The 18,797-nt window shown below is 33.2% G+C and overlaps 1 protein-coding gene across 1 annotated transcript in view; it reads left to right on the top strand.

Moving 5' to 3' along the window:
- cpo (RNA-binding protein) overlaps positions 1–18,797 on the top strand; it is a 312,823-nt gene that overhangs the window by 245,191 nt on the left and 48,835 nt on the right. Inside the window, exon 3 of the mRNA XM_077437370.1 lies at positions 9,611–9,655. Coding sequence (XP_077293496.1) covers positions 9,611–9,655 — 45 coding nt within the window. The remainder of the gene's footprint in view (positions 1–9,610; positions 9,656–18,797) is intronic.

Raw genomic sequence — 18,797 nt, 5'->3', positions numbered from 1 at the left:
ATCTAGACAAAATCCAAACTTTAAATTTAAAGGAACGATTTTATCAGGCAAACAACAGCTATTTTTAGACATTACAATGGCTTATCATGATCGTTACATAAAACGCGTTGTACATAAAGCTTTCAAACTTTCAAATAAAATTCCCATTATCTGTAATCTATTTTGTACAATTCGAAATAATAAATAAAAACGTACACATATGTATGTACATACATACAATACAATATTACTAACATGTTCATTTCAACTCGTCACTCACTTGGCAAAAGAGCGATAATTGTTTTCAGCTGCGAATCATATCCAGCACGTGTTGCAAATGCGTAATAAGAAAATATTTGACCGAAGCTGAAAATATTAGGGTGGGTTTTTCTTCTCGGCCCAGAGGTCATATTTCACGCGAGCTCGCGCTCGTCGTCCTCCCCGTGTGTGCGAACTCTCTTTTTATCTTCTCGTAAAGTTGTAATCCCGAACAGAATGATCCTTTTATATATTTCGTTCGTAAGCTTTTCACCCTGCTCTCTCTCTCTTCCCCCTTATCCCGTCCTTAAGCGCCCACTTATGTGAAAGCTCCGCACTGCTACACGCCCAGAAACCATCCCTCTTTACCTATGATTTATATAAATGTTATATATACTAAATTATTCACAAATACACGTTCATACCGACTGTGGCATCTCAATGAAGTACATTCTGCTTCATTTTAATCAAGCATTATATTATTCATTCTATTTAGATTGTATTATTGATACTATGTATACGTGTTTGTATATTTGAGTGTGACTCCGATTAAAACGCACAGGGTCTGTCTCGAAGTGAATTCCTCGTCTGTTTCCTCCCCTATCCGATGGCAATACGAGCTCTCTCTCTGTACCCGACCAATCTTACAAACAGAACCCCAGCCATTCTGCTCGAGAGAGAATGGAAATGAGATGCCTATCTAAATCTATTATTGTAGTGCGCAGCCCGTGCGGAACAATTGCTTTATTGCTGATAATTAAAATCTGCTAAAGGATAAGAAGGCCAATTTCGAGAACAGTCTTGGGCCGCAAAACCTTTTAACTATTACAAGATTATCGGACGGGACGATCTAACGTCGGGCTACACTGGTCACAATTAACCGATATCGATAATTGCGTTCTGAGCGTAAAACTTACGTTTTACACCGAATACCGTATTTCTTAATTAAATTATAAAAAAATCTTCATCAAAACCATGATTTATCAGTTAATGATTTTTGCCAGCAGTATATCTTGATGCTTAAACCATGGGTTTGACCTCTATTGAAAATAATCCATTTTGGAGTATTTCTGCAGTGCTGCTGGTCATATTTGGATATTTGTTACACCAAGTCGATTTTTTCCTACTAAAATTAGTAAATTTATCTGATTTCATTATTGAAACGGTTCCTTATCAAATTGGCAAAACCATCCTACCACTATTTGAATATGATTTCATTTTTACAATCCATAAATTCTATATACATACATATATACAGGTTTAATACTATAGGTGTCGCTCAGGGGCAACCCGTAATGGCTTCATGGAAAATATAAATTAAAAATAACCAAATCAGATTTGTTTCAAAACTATTATATATGTCAACCAGCAGCATGGACTAGTGGTTAGCATATAATGCTTTAAACAGAGTGATTACGGGTTCGAATTCTACTGATTGCTGCTGGTCAGAACTTGGTTTGTGACTTTAGGTCGATCGTGTCCTATCAGAGTTTGCCAATTTTTCTGATTTTCATTGAAACGGTTCCTGCAAAATTGGCATTCCTTCCCCTAAGTTATTCAGCGTCTTAAGGTTCACTAGTTTGCAATAAAAATGTTGCAAAAAATTTCTCCATAGATGTCTCTATGGATGATTATCATATAAAAAACAATTCGTATTGTCTAAATGCTTATTTATCGTATTATATAAAATGCATGCAATGCACTTTGCAATGTTTGACCATAGGTGTCAGTATATTGTAAAAATATATAATAATTATGTGTTAATATATAATTTTGTGTGTTTCTTGATCTGTATAGTACACTGTAATTGGAGCAATCTGTAAGACCAATGTACATGATTAATTGAATAAAATAAAAATTAATAAAAATGTACTTCTAGTGCATCAGTTATATTGTGTTAGAATAGATTATGGGGAAAATTGGTGGAAATTCTTAGCGTGTGTGTGTTTTTTTTTTGTCTACCTGAGTACAATTTACACGTTATAATCTGTGGAGAAGGTGTGTTCAAATCGATAACTTTCGCCAGTGGAAGGTCTTTCGCCACTGATCGGTCGAATTGAGGGGATAGATGGTGAAGTTTGAAGCCGAAAGCTTATTAATTACTTGGCACCCTTGCCGTTATTGTTGAGGCTTTCCCAACAATGAGGCTTCGAAATCGATTTCCCATTAAATACAGATCCCAAAATGCCCATTGTCTAGCAAGCAAATGTGTATACGGCAAACGTTTCAATATCTATGTATGTATATTTATTCCTGAAATAAAAGCATCATTTAGTTGTAACTGTTCACTTACATATGTACATGTTTTCACGCTTTAAAGACGTATGACCGTGTATTTTTTTCAATTATTCTAATTCAATCGGTTTCAGTCGAAAGCAACTGAAGCAGTTACATAGTTGAACGTCTCTCGACAGACTTCTTTGTTCAAGTTTTTCCGCTTGCTTAGTAATAATTTTAAATCTTTTACGGCTCTCTGGGGCATTCTTTTTTTTTTACTTATTATTTCTACGACCAGTTCTTGGTATAATATTTTTATGTTCGGCGCCGCAGTTTTGGACCGTAAAGCAAATTTTACTGCATACTATCTTCGTGGTGTATATTAATTTACCAACCAACCCCTAGTATGCATTGCTCGCTTGGCTTGTGCCGTTTTACGATTTTTCCGATATTAATTTTTCATCCCGATGCACGCTTTGCAATTTCGCTCGACACAAATTGCATTATATTTCAACACAATAATGATAATAACAGTTTGATACATTACATTCATAAAAAAATAATATCTCAATTTTATGCGTATCTATCATTTTTGAATAAGACGCATATGTACATTACGATATTACGAATTTTTGAATAAGACGAAAGATATTACGACAGGCAGCTTTTCCGAGCAACTCTCTCAAGTTTTTCATTTTTCTTGACTCACAGAATATTAGCCAGCAACAAAGTGTTATGCTTTCTACTGAGGGTTCATGGGTTCAATCCCTGGCTTGGTGTTGCTGGCCAGACCTCGAATATACATATGTACATATATGACTACAGGTCGATCGTTTCGTATCAGAGGCTGCCTTTTATCTACATTATTTCATTGTTGAAACGGTTCCACCAAATTGGCAACCTATTCCCCATGGATTTGTTTATTATGTGTCTATGATATTGTATAAAAATATATATAATTGTATTTTCAAAATGTTTAGAATTGATAGTACATACTTACTTGTTATTAAAAAAAAATGGGGTTTAAGTTGTAGTAAAAAATAAATAAACAAAAAATATATACACAAATGTATTGTACTAAAAACATATACAAAATGTGACTTCTGCTATAAACTATAACAAATAACTCATATTTATGGAAATACATAAATTAATTTATTATATTTCACACATTTTTGACCACTGTGTGTGTGTGTTTTTTTTTTAATTTTTACTTTGATCCGAGCGATAAAAAGAATTCGTGTTGGTTTTTTTGTGTGTGTTTTTTTTTTGCGTTGACATCTCTTTCGCTGCCATTCCGGTTCGCTTTGAGCGACGTTCGATTATTGCCAGGTAGAATAAATTCGCTTCGCACAGGCAACACCAGCTTCTGACCAATGGATCGTATGATTCGATGATTGCACCGCCAACGTTCAGTTACAACCCCCTAGAAATCCTCCCCTCCGTCGTTTGAATTAAGCCATTCCGTTTTATTGCACTATTATTTTGAACTGTGGATCGAATATTATATCGGTAGTTTGCGTTTAGACGGAGTTTGAATTATCATGATAAAAGTTTAGCGATGTATCGAATCGCTTGTTTTTAAAACTGGAAAGTTGAAAGTCACCTTGTTGTAGCTCAACCGACGCGAACGCCATACTACTGGCGAAAAACTTTGAAGCACTGACAGTTTTCCTGAAAAATTGTTCAAGTTTCCCGCCGACTTTTTTATTTTATTTCGTCCCCTTACCATCGGCCATAGTCCGAAGCTTATACGAATGTCGTCGCCATATTTTACGGAGACTTGAAGGAATTTGTTAAAATACTTCGTGCACATCGTTCACCTCTAATAAATGGGCGCAGGACATACGAGAGAGAAAAAGACCTTTTTACTCCCCCCTCACACACCCACAGCCGAAATACAACTGACTTGCTTTATGTAGGCATTTTCTTTTAATGCGATTCTCCCTGTGTAATTTCACGTTCAATTAGATTGAGCCGGTTGTATATTTGACATAATGTTCTCGAATTATTACCTAAACCAGGAGTGATTATATGGTCGATTTCAGACACACGTTATCATGTAAACAACCTAGTTTTCTCATACATCAGGATCAAAACGTTATGACTCAGTGTCAATGTACACGAAATTAATGTTGACTTTCAATATAAAAATTATATAATGTATATGTACACAATTTTTAGAAAAATAATACCCATTTATCGTAAGCATTTCATAAAAGTGTTGTGAATTAAAAATAATATTATATCAATTAAAAATACATATATATATTTACAATTTAAAAATAATTTCTTATATATGAAAAAAACAGCAATAGAAAAAAATATAATTAGATTATAAAACCAAAAAATAATAAAAAGTCTTATTTTCCTTCAATACAGCAAGAAGACTAAAAACTTCTAATAAATAAATAAAAAATAATAAAAATCCTTGATCGTTTAGAAGATTTCAAATCCATGGTTTAAGCCAGCATTTTAATATCAAATGCGGACATTTGATAAGTTACTTTCACAAGAGAAAAAAATATAAAGCAACTTAAAATTAATGAAATGCGCATTAACGCTGAGCATTAAAATTCTTGCACATATCAATCGGGAACATATCAACCGACAACCGTGCAAGTTGGCCCACTTTGTATAATAGGTGTTTAGTCTCAATAATTCACCAGTTAAGAATTTGTAAATTAAACTGCAAATTTGCTGTAGTTGAAATCATGAGAGCTTATCAATTCTACTTTTAACTGCGTACTTTTTAATTGTTGGGTGATCGAAAAATTTTGTTCCATATTACAAATAAAATATTGCTCAATGTAACGTTTTTTATTTAACAGAAATATATTTATTTAATGCACAGATCATTCGTTCTAAGGAGCAAAGTTAATTTTTCAATTGCACCGTTAAATCGTATCCTTATATAATATCTGCCTCCCTGTTCTTTCTATCGATATCGATATAAATATGTTTCGTTTACATGGTTTTAGCACAATTTTAATTATTTACATTGAATTTGAGGATTACTCTCTCTCTCTCTTTCCGGACGTGTCTTTCCCTTCGGTTTCGGGTCTTCTAAAGGTCTTCCTTTGGTTTTAATGCTTGTCAACGTAATTGATATTTAACGTCATTTAAGTTGCGGCATTTTCGCTTCCGGAAACATACGTGCGGTTTTACTCGGGCAAAGTTTGATATGGTTTGTTCACGCACGCGGTGGTTTACCGACACCATTTTCGAATTAAGGACAGAACCGTTTGTCCCGTAAACTTTACCCAACTTATTCATCACATGTGTGTGTATAGTAAAAATTTTTGTTCGATGGCGAAAGTCCTCGTTATGTACAATCGAAGATTTGTCATAGTATCCCAGTTGGATCATTTTTTTTTCTGGAAAAATTGACAAATATGTTTGATATATATACGTGAAAAAAGTCTAAACTTATTTACTGTATAAAAATATCATGATAACTTTTTTTAAACTTGATGCGTTATTTTGATAACTTTGATAAATTTCTAGTACATGTTTTTGTTCCATATTTTTATGTATGTAGCCATATTTTCTTTTACTTGAATAGTAAATTCCAATTTTATCACAATTCTGAAAATAGGATATTATTCCATGTACATACATACATATATAAGATTATTTTTTCTGCTATACAATCTAAAATTTTCAACTTAAGACAACAAAGCTATATATGTAGAAGGATTTTGATAGGTTTTTAAGACTTTCATTCGCCCGACTGTTGATTGTTTTTCATTTTGTACATATAATTTACTCTTAAATTTACTCTTACTCTTCAATAAAAATAAATGTATACATGTACTATATTTTGTCGTTTAACCAGCAACATATCAGTGGTTATCAGTTTCGATGGTGTGGTCAGGTTTCGATTCTAATATTTCATGATCGATGTTTGTAATTAATTGGTTTTGAATAATACTTACGTACAATGATGACAATAGATATCGTGTTAGTAAAAAAATAGGTGCATACCTGTATAAAATAAATAAATAAATAAAATTTACGTACTTATGTATGTACTTGAATATATAATTTGTACGAAATTTTTATATTTTTTTTAATATAAAGAATAGATTTGTTTCCTATGAAATTGTATATTCGTATGTACGATATGCTTGACGTCTTTGGAGAAATTTTATTGGATTAAATTTTCCCTCCCCATCTTTTTCAGATGTCAAACGGCATTCTATCCGAGAGAGGTCTCAAGTTGTATTGCACTGCGTCTGTCGACACTAAAATCCAAAACACGTCTCAATCAAAACACCCGGGTGTTTACAACCCTTATACTTTGAGGAAAAGCCCCACTTTTTTGCTGGTTTTCTTTTTTTTGAAAACAAATTCTATTCGAACGTTCGATTGACGCTTCGGTATGTGCGGAAGCTTCTGAAGTAGAGAGCCTCCTAATTGAGACTTCTAGACTGTGCGAACATCAAAGAACCATAAAGCCTCTTAATAATTGTTGCAAAGTAAGCGAGGAGCAACCTCCCCCGTCTTTCCCGCTTACTACGTATACATACATGTGAATTCATGGCATTTTTTAGTCTTACCTTTCGCTCTTCTCTTCAAATCTCCTCAGCGTATAAAGCTCACAAAGAAATAAAGCTCCTCAACATAAATTTAATTGAAAATCTAAAGGTTTTATTTGAATTAAACGATATCGCATTGAAAGCTTACATATTTTTTCTTATATACGATTACATACATACTGATACACTACAGTGCCTTACTATGTACTTCACTGAAAAAAAATGTTTTTGAAATTTTTGACAAAAATTTTATTTCTAAAGTCACACAATCGTTTGTCCATTTTTTATTTCTAATAAATACAAAAAATATATATGTATATATATATATATATATATTTTTTTAACCAAATAATGACTGAATAAATGTTCAACTGTGCCTTTCAGCTGTAATATGTCTTTGATTTAAATACATGTACATATGTACATACAGTCTGTTGAACGAGGCTCTGAAAAGCTTCTCCAGCAATAATACTTTATAGTACAGGAGTGCTTTTTAATTAAAACGTTTGATTCGGTTGAATACGTATCCTTTCGCTCGGACGGGGTAATTGCTTTTTTCAGCGATGTACAGTGGCAACTGTATTAGATGGACGAATCTGCGATATCTCTGCTCTCCATTCAATGGAGGCATAGGACAGAGGTTTTCAAAAAGGTCAAAACAGCAATATCTGTATCAGAGTCATTTTTATTCGTATTGTTATAAAATATAATGTAATAATTCATTACTGAAGCAGAGACTCAACTTATTATAGTACATAATTTTCGTCTGTTGCTTTAGATAATGAAAGTAATAATGAAACTGAAAACTATTCGAAAGAATGTTTAAATTGAATCTTTTAGAAAAATATCAAGATTTAAATCGTATTATTATAAGCGTATCGCGTGCCTGGAGCACCTCTGCTTTCCAGTAAATCTCAAATATTTTCAACTGCCCTCCCCCTTCCCTCGCGTTGGCTAATAAAAGCGTTGCATTCATCCTAGGCGCTTTTGTGCTTCGAACTTCTCGCAACAAGCAAACAATTCCCTCTTCCTTTTCATCTCGCATACCTTTCTTCTTGCTTTCACATACTTTTACCCCTTTTGTACAGTTGTCGTGCACCGTTTGTTACCGTGCAATGTCCGAACGCCGTCAAATATAATATAATAATATAAGTAAATAATCCTCGCGATAACATATATTCGTTTCATAGCACACAAACAATTGTTTAAGTTGCGATCGAAAAACATCTCGTCTAAAATCTCGTCGTACCTGCTACATACATATGTAAAATCTTGTGCAAGTTGTGAACGATTGAAAAATATGCAAATTTTTATTTTGATCTCGAATTTATTCGCTCACGTAAAATCTTTTTCTCCTGTGTTAAAACACGACGATAACAAAAAGAGCGCGATTCACCCCACCATCCCCAACATCTCTCTTTCATTAGACATTCTTTTCCGACCATGCGAGCATCCCCGAAAGAATGCTCGTATCCTCGTTTGTCTGTGAAAGACTGATGTATTACAGAAGCAATACCTAAAAACCCCCATATGTCGATTCAAAGCATTATACATATATAGATATATTTTCTTCTTTTACAATTTTGAAAGACTTGATATCTGCTCATCTGAAATGCACATTGAATTCAGTGTATATGATAAAAAATAAATTTAACTTTTGTATGCTAAAATTCCAAACCCTGATACGAATGTACATATGTACATATGAGTATATATATATATATATATATATATATATATATATATATATATACATGAGCTGTCATATTTGAGATTGGCGTAAATCCTCATTTCTTCATTTCGAGAAATATCTCGCAAAACATTCAATATAATGTTTTACGTTTTATAATATTTAAAAATACTGACATATCGAATTAAAAGAAGTGATAACATTTTATGAATGAAGTCAAACAGCAATACAAACATCAAATATTACGGCTCATATGTCTATTCATATTAAAAATCTATACAAACGAACACGAAAGTGAAATTTATCTTTTTCGAGAAAAATATATATACTTTGATGTATCATATTTTTGTAGTATCTCAAATATCATAATATTTTTAAGTAACATTTTAAGTAAGAACAGGTAGATATTAAATTCAAAATACTTGATTTATGTATATGTATTAATAGTTAAACATACATACATACATATGTACATGTGTATATTCATAAAGTTTTAAACTTACTGTTATATTGTTATATACATATGTATGTACGTAATACATTAGTTTCATTAAGGACCATTATGTAAATCTACATATACATATGTATGTATGTATATACGAACTAGTGTAACGTAGTTGATAATTTTTAATATGCACAAACATATATGAACAAATTATGTATGCACTGTATTTGTTCAATTGCACCGGACTAAATTTTCAAAACTATTACTGTTATACTCGAATCGTTTTGAAATTACACAAAGTGTTTATATTGTAGTATGTATATTTATAATATATGTATATTTTTCGCACACAAAAAATAAAGCTGAAGTGTGTCAGTTCAAGCAACCATTATCCATATTAGTTTCAACTGCATCGTATTATTATATTAATTACATTATTTACAAACATTCAAATTGACGAATTTCTTTATTTTTTTGCAGGTACGTACTGAGAACTACCCACCGCTGAAAACGATGCAATTAGAGGTATTTAAAACAAAATTTAATACGCCCAACTTTAAGCGTAGACAGTTAATATGTGCAATTTGCGGTGTTGCCTACTATGCATGTGTATAAAAGCGAAGGGGAAGGTGGAAATTCTCTCGTATGTCCCAGCGTCACTCAAAGTGTGTGTCGCACGATTCGCATTTCCTTACTGTATATATATGTATATGTATACACATACATACATATGTACACACACGTGTCTATTTTCCGGTCGCCGGCACCTGCATCATCACGTCGGCAGCCAGATTCACGTGAGCCGCGAATTTTCCGCGCCACGAAACGCTATTATCGTAATTTGATAAGGCTACACCCCCGGTGTCGACGACACTACGGTATATTCACACACTTATGTACTTCGGGAGATAGATACATAGACAGACGCTCGAGACTGCTACGCCCCTCACAATTGATTAAATCCTACATTGCCACTTTCGAAAATTCACTCCAAATAGACCAAAAACTCTATTCAAAAATTGTATTTTTATCGAAAGGAATTTATTTTAAATTTCCAAAAAAAAATCATGGATAATGCTATTTTATTTTATTGTTTTTGTATAAACATACATCATATGCTGCATGACAGGATATATGGTTAGATTAATTAATTTATTTTTCAAACATGGAAGTACATAGAATACAGTAGTGACATCTATGAACAATCAACAAAATTTTAATACACATCAAATTTGCGAGAAATACTTTGTGTGGGTAGCATTTTTAAAATTCAACAAATTCGAGATGCTAATAACTCGAATTTACGAAAAACTGGGGGGGGGAGGATACTAATTTATAGGGTATTTATTGATACTGATTTATGTAGGTAGCGTATTTATGTATAAGAATCAACAAATTCAAGATGATAGAGGTCAAATTTGCGGAAACTGGGGGATTCGTCACAACAATTAAGCTAGAAAAAAATTGGAAAATTCTAACAGGAGATGGTCGATCTGTGTTTTTATAGTCACAAGAGTATATGTCCGGAACTTCAATCCACGACCTCTCTACTAGTAAACATTAGCTCTTGCAAAAAGATACGCTCTGTATATGTAGTAACATTAATACGTGCGTTGCAATTTTAATACATGTAATAATTTAATATACACAAATCTTTCAGATCATTTTTATTTAGCACAGCAGTTTTTAACTAGTTTAACTACTTTATTTATATTATGGTTTCATATATAATTTTTCTATTTCATTTTATACATAAAATTCGTGATCATGAAACAGAATGTAGAATAAATTTTCTTAATTTCGAGACGGTCGATCTGTGTTTCAATAATCACAAGACCTCGCCAGCATCGTGTTTGTCCGGAACTTGAACCTATGACCTATCTACTGGTATGCAATCGCTATACCGGTGCACTACGCTGTGTAATACGTTACGAAAACCTAAAGAAAAGTTATTGTGTATTGGTATCGAAAAGTTTGTGTAATCCAGACTGTCTCAGGCATATAATATTAATTTAAAAAAAACGCATGTATTCCTCATATGAAAATAGGCAAACGTATATAAGATAAATAAATGAAGTTTTTAAAAATGGTACTTTTTCGCAATCGTAAAAGTAAAATACGAGTTTGGATCGTGTCCAAATTTGAAAATTCGCGTACTATGTGCACGTTCCGATTTTTATATTCCATCTTTGAAGTGAGACGTAAAAGTGAGCTCGTCATTATACAATTTCGTTTCAAATGAACCTCACTGGCATCGATCGCCAAAATCGTATTAAGATCGGTGTTCAAGCAGCCTCTCAATTCGCTGGTTGAACTTCTTATTGACTTCTACTTGAAGTGCACTTGAGGACATTGTTTTCCAAACTGTTGTTTGCGCGGCTCGACACGTGCGTCATGCAAAACATTTTAATGCATAAAACACCTTTTTTCCGCACCTCCTCCCCCCTCCATCTCCTCCCCTCAAACGAATGTGCTTCTTTTCTCTGTTTTTTTTTTTATCGGAGTATTTGCATAATTCAGAGCGCAAAGTTGGCTAGCAGCGGCGACGGTGAAAACCTTGTTGAATAATATATGTGGCGATCCTCTGGAAAACCGAGATCAAAGGTTCCATGTGTAATTTTTGACCCGTGACTTCCGATTTATGACTACTTTTATGCGGTATATATCCCGGCCATAAACGTTCGCATCCGCCTTATTGCTAGACTACATATCCAAGTCGACTCGTTTCATTATACGACTTTTTTCAATTATTGAACGTCTAGCGAACGTTTTCTACTGGCCAAGGTTTTAATATCAGATTTTTTGACAATGTTTTTATAGACTTCTTTAGCATCACCTTTTACGAAGATAATGTGTAAATTCTTTGCTTTTCTTGCTCTTCATGCACTCTTGACTGCTCTTCGTGCACTCTTATCGGTCGTGTTCTTTCAGTGGATTTTCATTTCTTCCTCTGAAAATATTTAATTGATAATTGCTCAAAAGAGAAATGGACAGCTTTGTCTCCAGTTATCGTTGCTTAAAGCGTTATGCTATTGAACGGGTGAATCAATGATTTGTTCACTTTTAATTTTCGTTTTATCATGTCATCGGTCACGTATTGCGAAGAGTTTATCACATGCCTGTTATTGTTTATGTTGTATTTTTATTTTCGTTGTCGTCGTGGTTGAATACGTGAGCTTTCGCAAATTCACAATAGATAATGTTCAGGATTCAACGAATCGCAGGTGCATTCAGACGTGCTCACGTTTCTGATGAAAATTTTACTGTAAATACACAACCTATGAAAATGTATTTACCATAGATGTTTAAAAATTTAAACGGTGCCCCAAGAAATATATTTGCTTTTTCATAAATTTCGACTTTAAATTGATTATATAATATTAAATTTACAAAATCATTCAAAAAATTCAGACTTAGCATTAAGTAAAAAGGCGTGCAATTACAATTCATTTCATTCGAATATAGCAACAAAACTTGCTATGATTTTTTACTCGTTTGAAAGAACATAAATTTTTACCAATTTTTGCCATGTACATGGATCAGTGGTGAGCTATTTGATACCTACTTTTATTGAGTTGAATATTCGCTTGTTTGTTTCCGATTTGCAAATCTACAGTTTTCAATTTATAATTACCAAATTTGGTCTCACGATACTATTAAAACATTTTTCAGGGCTTTTGGAAGGAATCCGAGCCCGGAATCCAAAGGTCCCTCATATGTACAAAATTTTCTAAAAAAAATCCACTTTTTAATTTTTTACAATTTTCAACATTAAATTTAATTAAATTAAAACCAGCAGCATAGCTTGGTTTTTGCGTCAATACTTATCACCGAAATTTTGGTGGGTTTGATCTTGTGGATTGATCTCGATTGAAAAGAATTTATTGCGAGTATTATCTGTAGTGCTGCTGGTCAAGACTTGGATATTTGTAACCTCAAGTCGATCGTTTCCTGTCAGAGCTTGCCAATTGATTTGATTTCATTGTTCAAACACTTCATAAAATTGTCAAAAACCATCCTACCCACTACGTCACCATTATTTGAATATGATTTTGAAATTTATAATCTATAAATTTATATATATACAAGTTTAATGCTATATATAATTGTTTTTAAATAAAATAAAATATAAACAAATGTACTCGTATATGTACATGTATGTACGTGTTGTATCAATATTTTCACCTCAAGTATGACTCTGTGGCAAAAAGCTAGACAGTATAAAAGTAATGATGCGTCTTCATTATAGTATATGTATGTACATACATATATGGCGTATCATGTGCCATGACCTAATTAATGTAAGCATCGTTCGGTTCGGTTGTATAACATTGATAAATTGATTGCGTACATCAGTGGTAGTACCAATTTCTTGTTCTAGATTCGGCGCGTGACGTATTACGGCCGCGGCCAATAATAATAATTCACGCGAAAAGGGTGGCAAACCTTCGCCGATATCGGCATGTGTGATCTTGAATAAATCTGGCCATAGAAATTGTTAATCCAATACCCATTATTCAGATTATCTACGGTCTCGTTATTATTTCACATGAGGTATATAATAGGCGCTCGCTGCTCCGCTCTGTTGACTTTCTTAACCCATTATTCCCGGCAGACCCAGGACCGCAAGTCCGCCAGACGGCGAACGCTGGAGCGTCTTCCCGTAAAGGAAAATTATTCTCAAACAAATACTTAATTATGTTTATCCACTTACCAGGGCACCGAAACCGCTAACTTTAGTGCGCGTATGTGTGCGGGTGAACGTGCAAAACAATTTCAACGTATTGGAACTCGGTGGTTAAAAGTTAGATAATGAAAGGAATTGTTAAGTGCATTATCAAATGCGAGATTCTATGGAATTATATGTATTCTGTGCGAATTTCCATTCGTATGATTTATATATTGAATTATTTCGCAGGTACAAAAATAAAAATATGTTCAAACGTAAACATAAATTTGCTCGCACAAATTTTGATTTTAGTATGTATCTGAAAAACAAAAACTTCTGTATGTATATATTTATATAAATATGTAAGTTACAGTCCAAGTGTTCAGTCTGATTCATTCATGAATATACTAGTTAGTTCACGCTCGAACTATTGTACTGATAGTCAAAAGCTATCTTCAAATAGACTGACCAGGTATCGCATGAAACTTTTAGCTGTCAAAATTCTTGAGCTGTCAAAAATCTTTGCAATGTCAAAATGTGAAGTATTTAATAAGAAAATCCTATGAAATTACATCGTTGCTTTAATTACAGACATGCTATATACAAAGAGGATGGGACAAACCATTGAGAATACTTAAACTTTTTCCCAATAATTTGCACATTAGCAAACTAGTTAATTTATTCTTTTGCGTTAACTATAACTGACCAGATTGGTTAGTGTATGAACAAACTATTATGCTCAAGAACGTTCGAAATGTACACATGGGCTGTACCATATACTTACATATGTACGTACACTTGGATAACATGTAAATGCCTTATATACCATATTCTAATTAAATACCATTAAAAAGTATAATAAACATGTATATATATATATGTACATATGTACATACGTAGATTATTTTATACAAAAAAAAATATTTTTAAAAGCTACTTTATGGTATTTCTTTATTATGATATTTTTGCTTTAACTTGTATTCTATATTATTTATAGGTCCAATAGTTTTATAATAGTTTCCTTTTGAAGGCACTTGCCTTAAAGTTAGTCAAAATTAAAAATATCTCCAAGGGACAATCAATCAAATACCTCACAACACTATTAAAACCCAAAATGAAATAATAGTTATTTAATTTTACAACTGTAATGTTCACTAAATTATATGTATATGATTTTTATATTACTATATAAAGAATTCATAAAGTTGCGGGTGCCAAAAAATTATATTGATTGAAACAATTTTTATATACATGTGTATATAAAATTTTTTAATTAAATTAATATATTAATTTTTATATACACCATATTAATTTAAAATATATGTCAAAATACGAATGAAATTAAATAAAATGTGTCTATAATAATTAATAACAAATTAATTAAACTTTCGTTGATAATTTTTAATGGTTTATTGACATTGACATTTATTGACATGACATGTATATATTTTTTGATAAATAAATCTTGAAATAAATATCCTTTTGTTAAAGGCCATTTTACTTCAGGCCATTTGCTCAAGTTGAGTATCAGAAAAAAGGTCGCACATAGTAAATAACCACCGCTTAATGGAACGTAATCAATAATCTATCTAAGCGAGCATTGTTCAGTTGAAAAATTATCTGAAAAATTACCAGAATCTCCAGAAGTGAGACATTAGCAGTGTCGGTCCGTTCTGTCTCGCTCTCGCCAGTACCCGCGCCATTATCTTCTAACTCGCTTTTCTTTTTCCCCCGGCACATTTTTCACAAGTGGAATAAGTGAGTGCCGACCGGAGGGTATCGGTTGCCAGTTTTCCGCACAATTAACTTGTCAACTCGCACGACTTGCCGCGACACTCTCCGCTCCCACCCCCTAGCCAGGACGTCTATCTATCTACCTGTGTGCCTTTCGTATCTGCTCTTCTCGAAGAATCTGACGGTGGAAAATTCACTCGGAAAATCCCACCCCCCTCCCTCGTATTTTCAGCTGCGTCTTGGCTAATTACCGCGTCGAATTTGACTGTCACACCTAATCAACGATCCCCGATTTTCGTTTTCAACGCACCCGATTTTTTATTGGCGTTGAAGTACATACATATACGTCTATATTTGAAGATACGTTCTTATTTAAAAATGTCGCTTACTATCTCTCCAGTAGCAATAATACCTAATGATTTTCAGTCTGTCTGTAGTATTGAATAATATCCCATAAATCTTCGTAGTGCCCGTAACTATTCTATTCTATTCTAATGCTGTTTCACAAAGCCAAGTTAAAAGACAATGGTGTATTTTTTATACATATGAATATATACATATACCGGGAAGGACTAACAATTAAAACCCAATGCGCCTTCCTGGCTAATTATAAACATCGATAAGCAATTTTACAGATCATCATAGACACATCTATGGATAAATTTGACAAACACTTTTGAGATATTTTTATAAATCATCAAAGTCGAGATGCTGAAAACTCGAGTTCTTCAGCTTCTCGAATTACAGTGGTTTATGTAATAAAAATGCTGCATTTTTTGTAATTAATTATCCAGGAAGGCGCATTGGGGTCTTCCTGTCAAGCCTTCCTGGTATATATCTATGTAAAAAAAATAAAAATTAATATATATGTATATAATATGTACATTCATTTTAATTTTCAATTGTAATCTAATTAATATCCGCATACATTGTGATTTTTTATAAAATTTCTACTATTTGAAGATCGATTGTTACTTAAAGCTTTTAGATCTCTCTATACATATAGCTTTGAATTCTCTTCGGGATTTTCGAATGTGTCCATCTAAATTTCACGTCCGAAACATATACCCAATGTATCGACGCCGACAAATGAAGTTTTACATCGCGAAATACTAGTTCGACATTTGAACACTTTTCGCAGATTGCTTCTCTATCCGGTTGCCAAAGTAAAACGAAAAATTCGAAAGAAATCCTCATGAGGTAAAGTAATAGGTTTCGATGTCAGCCGGCGGTACGTCCAGCTTTCTGAAAACCCTAAAATCTTTCCTCCAATGAGTTTATTTTTATACTTTTACTTTTACAAGTTTCATGCGCGAAGAAGTGACCCAGTTTTTAGCAAATAGTACGTACGATTTTCATTCTCGTTGCGCGAATTCGCCTCGGTACTTTTTACTATCGATAATTTCGATACAATCACCTTTTTCGTACTAGTGTGAATGTGTTATTATCGGTTCGTGCACGCATATTTCATTGTTTTCGTTCGTTTTATCGCTTCGGCTGTGTTTCAACGTGGAAACAATTGTGTTTTTCAAATCAAGGTTTCTGCTCTCGTACGTTCTCGTATACCGACTCGATTACAGTCTTTAATAATGCGGGGTGGACATCGTTAAATTATTCATGTATTCCCAAAATTTATAGCAAATACGCCACGCATACATTTATAATATTTAGATATTCAGATTAGAAATGATTCACAGCACGCGACCGCAATAAAACAAAATTCATACACGATATTTATGCCGACATGAAATTCGGCAATTTCGTATTTATTATATATTTATATTATAATATACAAACATAAATATAATTAGTGCTCTTTTCGTTTTTATTTATTGCATTTGAATTTTACTCCTATCGTAAACGTCGTTTTAATTAAATCTTATTGCTTCCCTCCCCCACCCCTGTTATTTCGGCAGTCGTTTGAACGAAATGGTTGCGTCGTCTAACATTCGTATGGTAATAAAATTATTTTTTACGATTAGTATCCCTTTTAATTTTATTTCATTTTATGGCATCACTATCGGAGAAGTTCGTCTGAAACAACAATGGCACAAATACACAATACACGTACATACATACATACATACATAGTACATATTCCGTGTTATAATATTCAATTCTGTCGCGAAAGCCTCCTGCATTATGTAGGAACGTCTTTTCAAACAAATTTATCCCACGAATAGACAAATACAAAGTGTTCGAAATATACGAATTATGCGTGAGCACGTTTCAAACGCTGAAAACAAAATTTTAGACAACAATTTTTCCTTCTTTTCTTCGTGGAATATATTATATATTATTAGCACAAGTTGTTTTCATAAATCCCATTTCGCTCCACCGCAACAGCTCAACCTTAAACTCTTTTCAACAAAACGATATATATTATTTTCCTTGAAATGGAGTTTTCTTTACATAAAATCTAAAATCTTTTGAGATATCACGCTCACGCTCACGCTTGTATATGTATATATATGTAGGTAGGTATTGCCGCAAAATTAAAACAGCATTATATTTTAAGGTATACATATGAGCTGTTATATTTGAAAGTGGCGGAAGTCCATTTATCAGTTCCAAAAATAATATTTCTGTTTGACTTAATTCACAAATTGTAATCACTTTTTTTAAATCGATATGTCCAGAATATATTAAGGTTCTTCTTCTTCTAATACCTAATCCGTATTCGGACGTAGGCGACTACCATGGGAAGACCTCGTTTATGGTCCTTGGGAATTCCTCCCTATCATGGGCAAGCCGAAACAATTTTTGAACCAAAAGATCTTCTTTCTTCGAAGTCACCGTTTGCCTTCTATTTTTCTCACTTTTTATGAAGAAGGTGGAGGACCGTTTCGCTCCTCACACGCTCCTTCATCACATTTCACATCCGGTAACACCACATTTCAAAGGACTCTATCCTGTTCAGACTTGCCACTAACAGCGTCCACGTTTCGCATCCGTACAGCAACACCGACCATACATAGGAGCGCAAGATTCTTAACCCTTTGAGTGCTGACGTCTTTTCTGTTGAAAGCCCGCCACACTAAAAATTTCGCCAACTTATTATTTAGTTGGCGAATTATTTAGAAATCCAATAAAATGCAGGTATAAAATTGTAGCTAGTCCAAACAACCCCTTGATCACTACCCTAGATAACTACCACCGAGGAGTTCGAGTTTTGTAAAGATGTGTTTAGACTATCTAATATATCTTGCAACAATATAAAATAAACAAAAGAAGTCTATTATTGAATGTATTTTTCCAAAACTA

Source organism: Arctopsyche grandis, chromosome 9, assembly GCF_051622035.1.
Source record: "Arctopsyche grandis isolate Sample6627 chromosome 9, ASM5162203v2, whole genome shotgun sequence".
Lineage (NCBI taxonomy): Eukaryota > Metazoa > Arthropoda > Insecta > Trichoptera > Hydropsychidae > Arctopsyche > Arctopsyche grandis.
The sequence above is the reverse complement of the archived record's forward strand: the minus strand, read 5'-3'. Positions and strand labels throughout refer to the sequence as shown.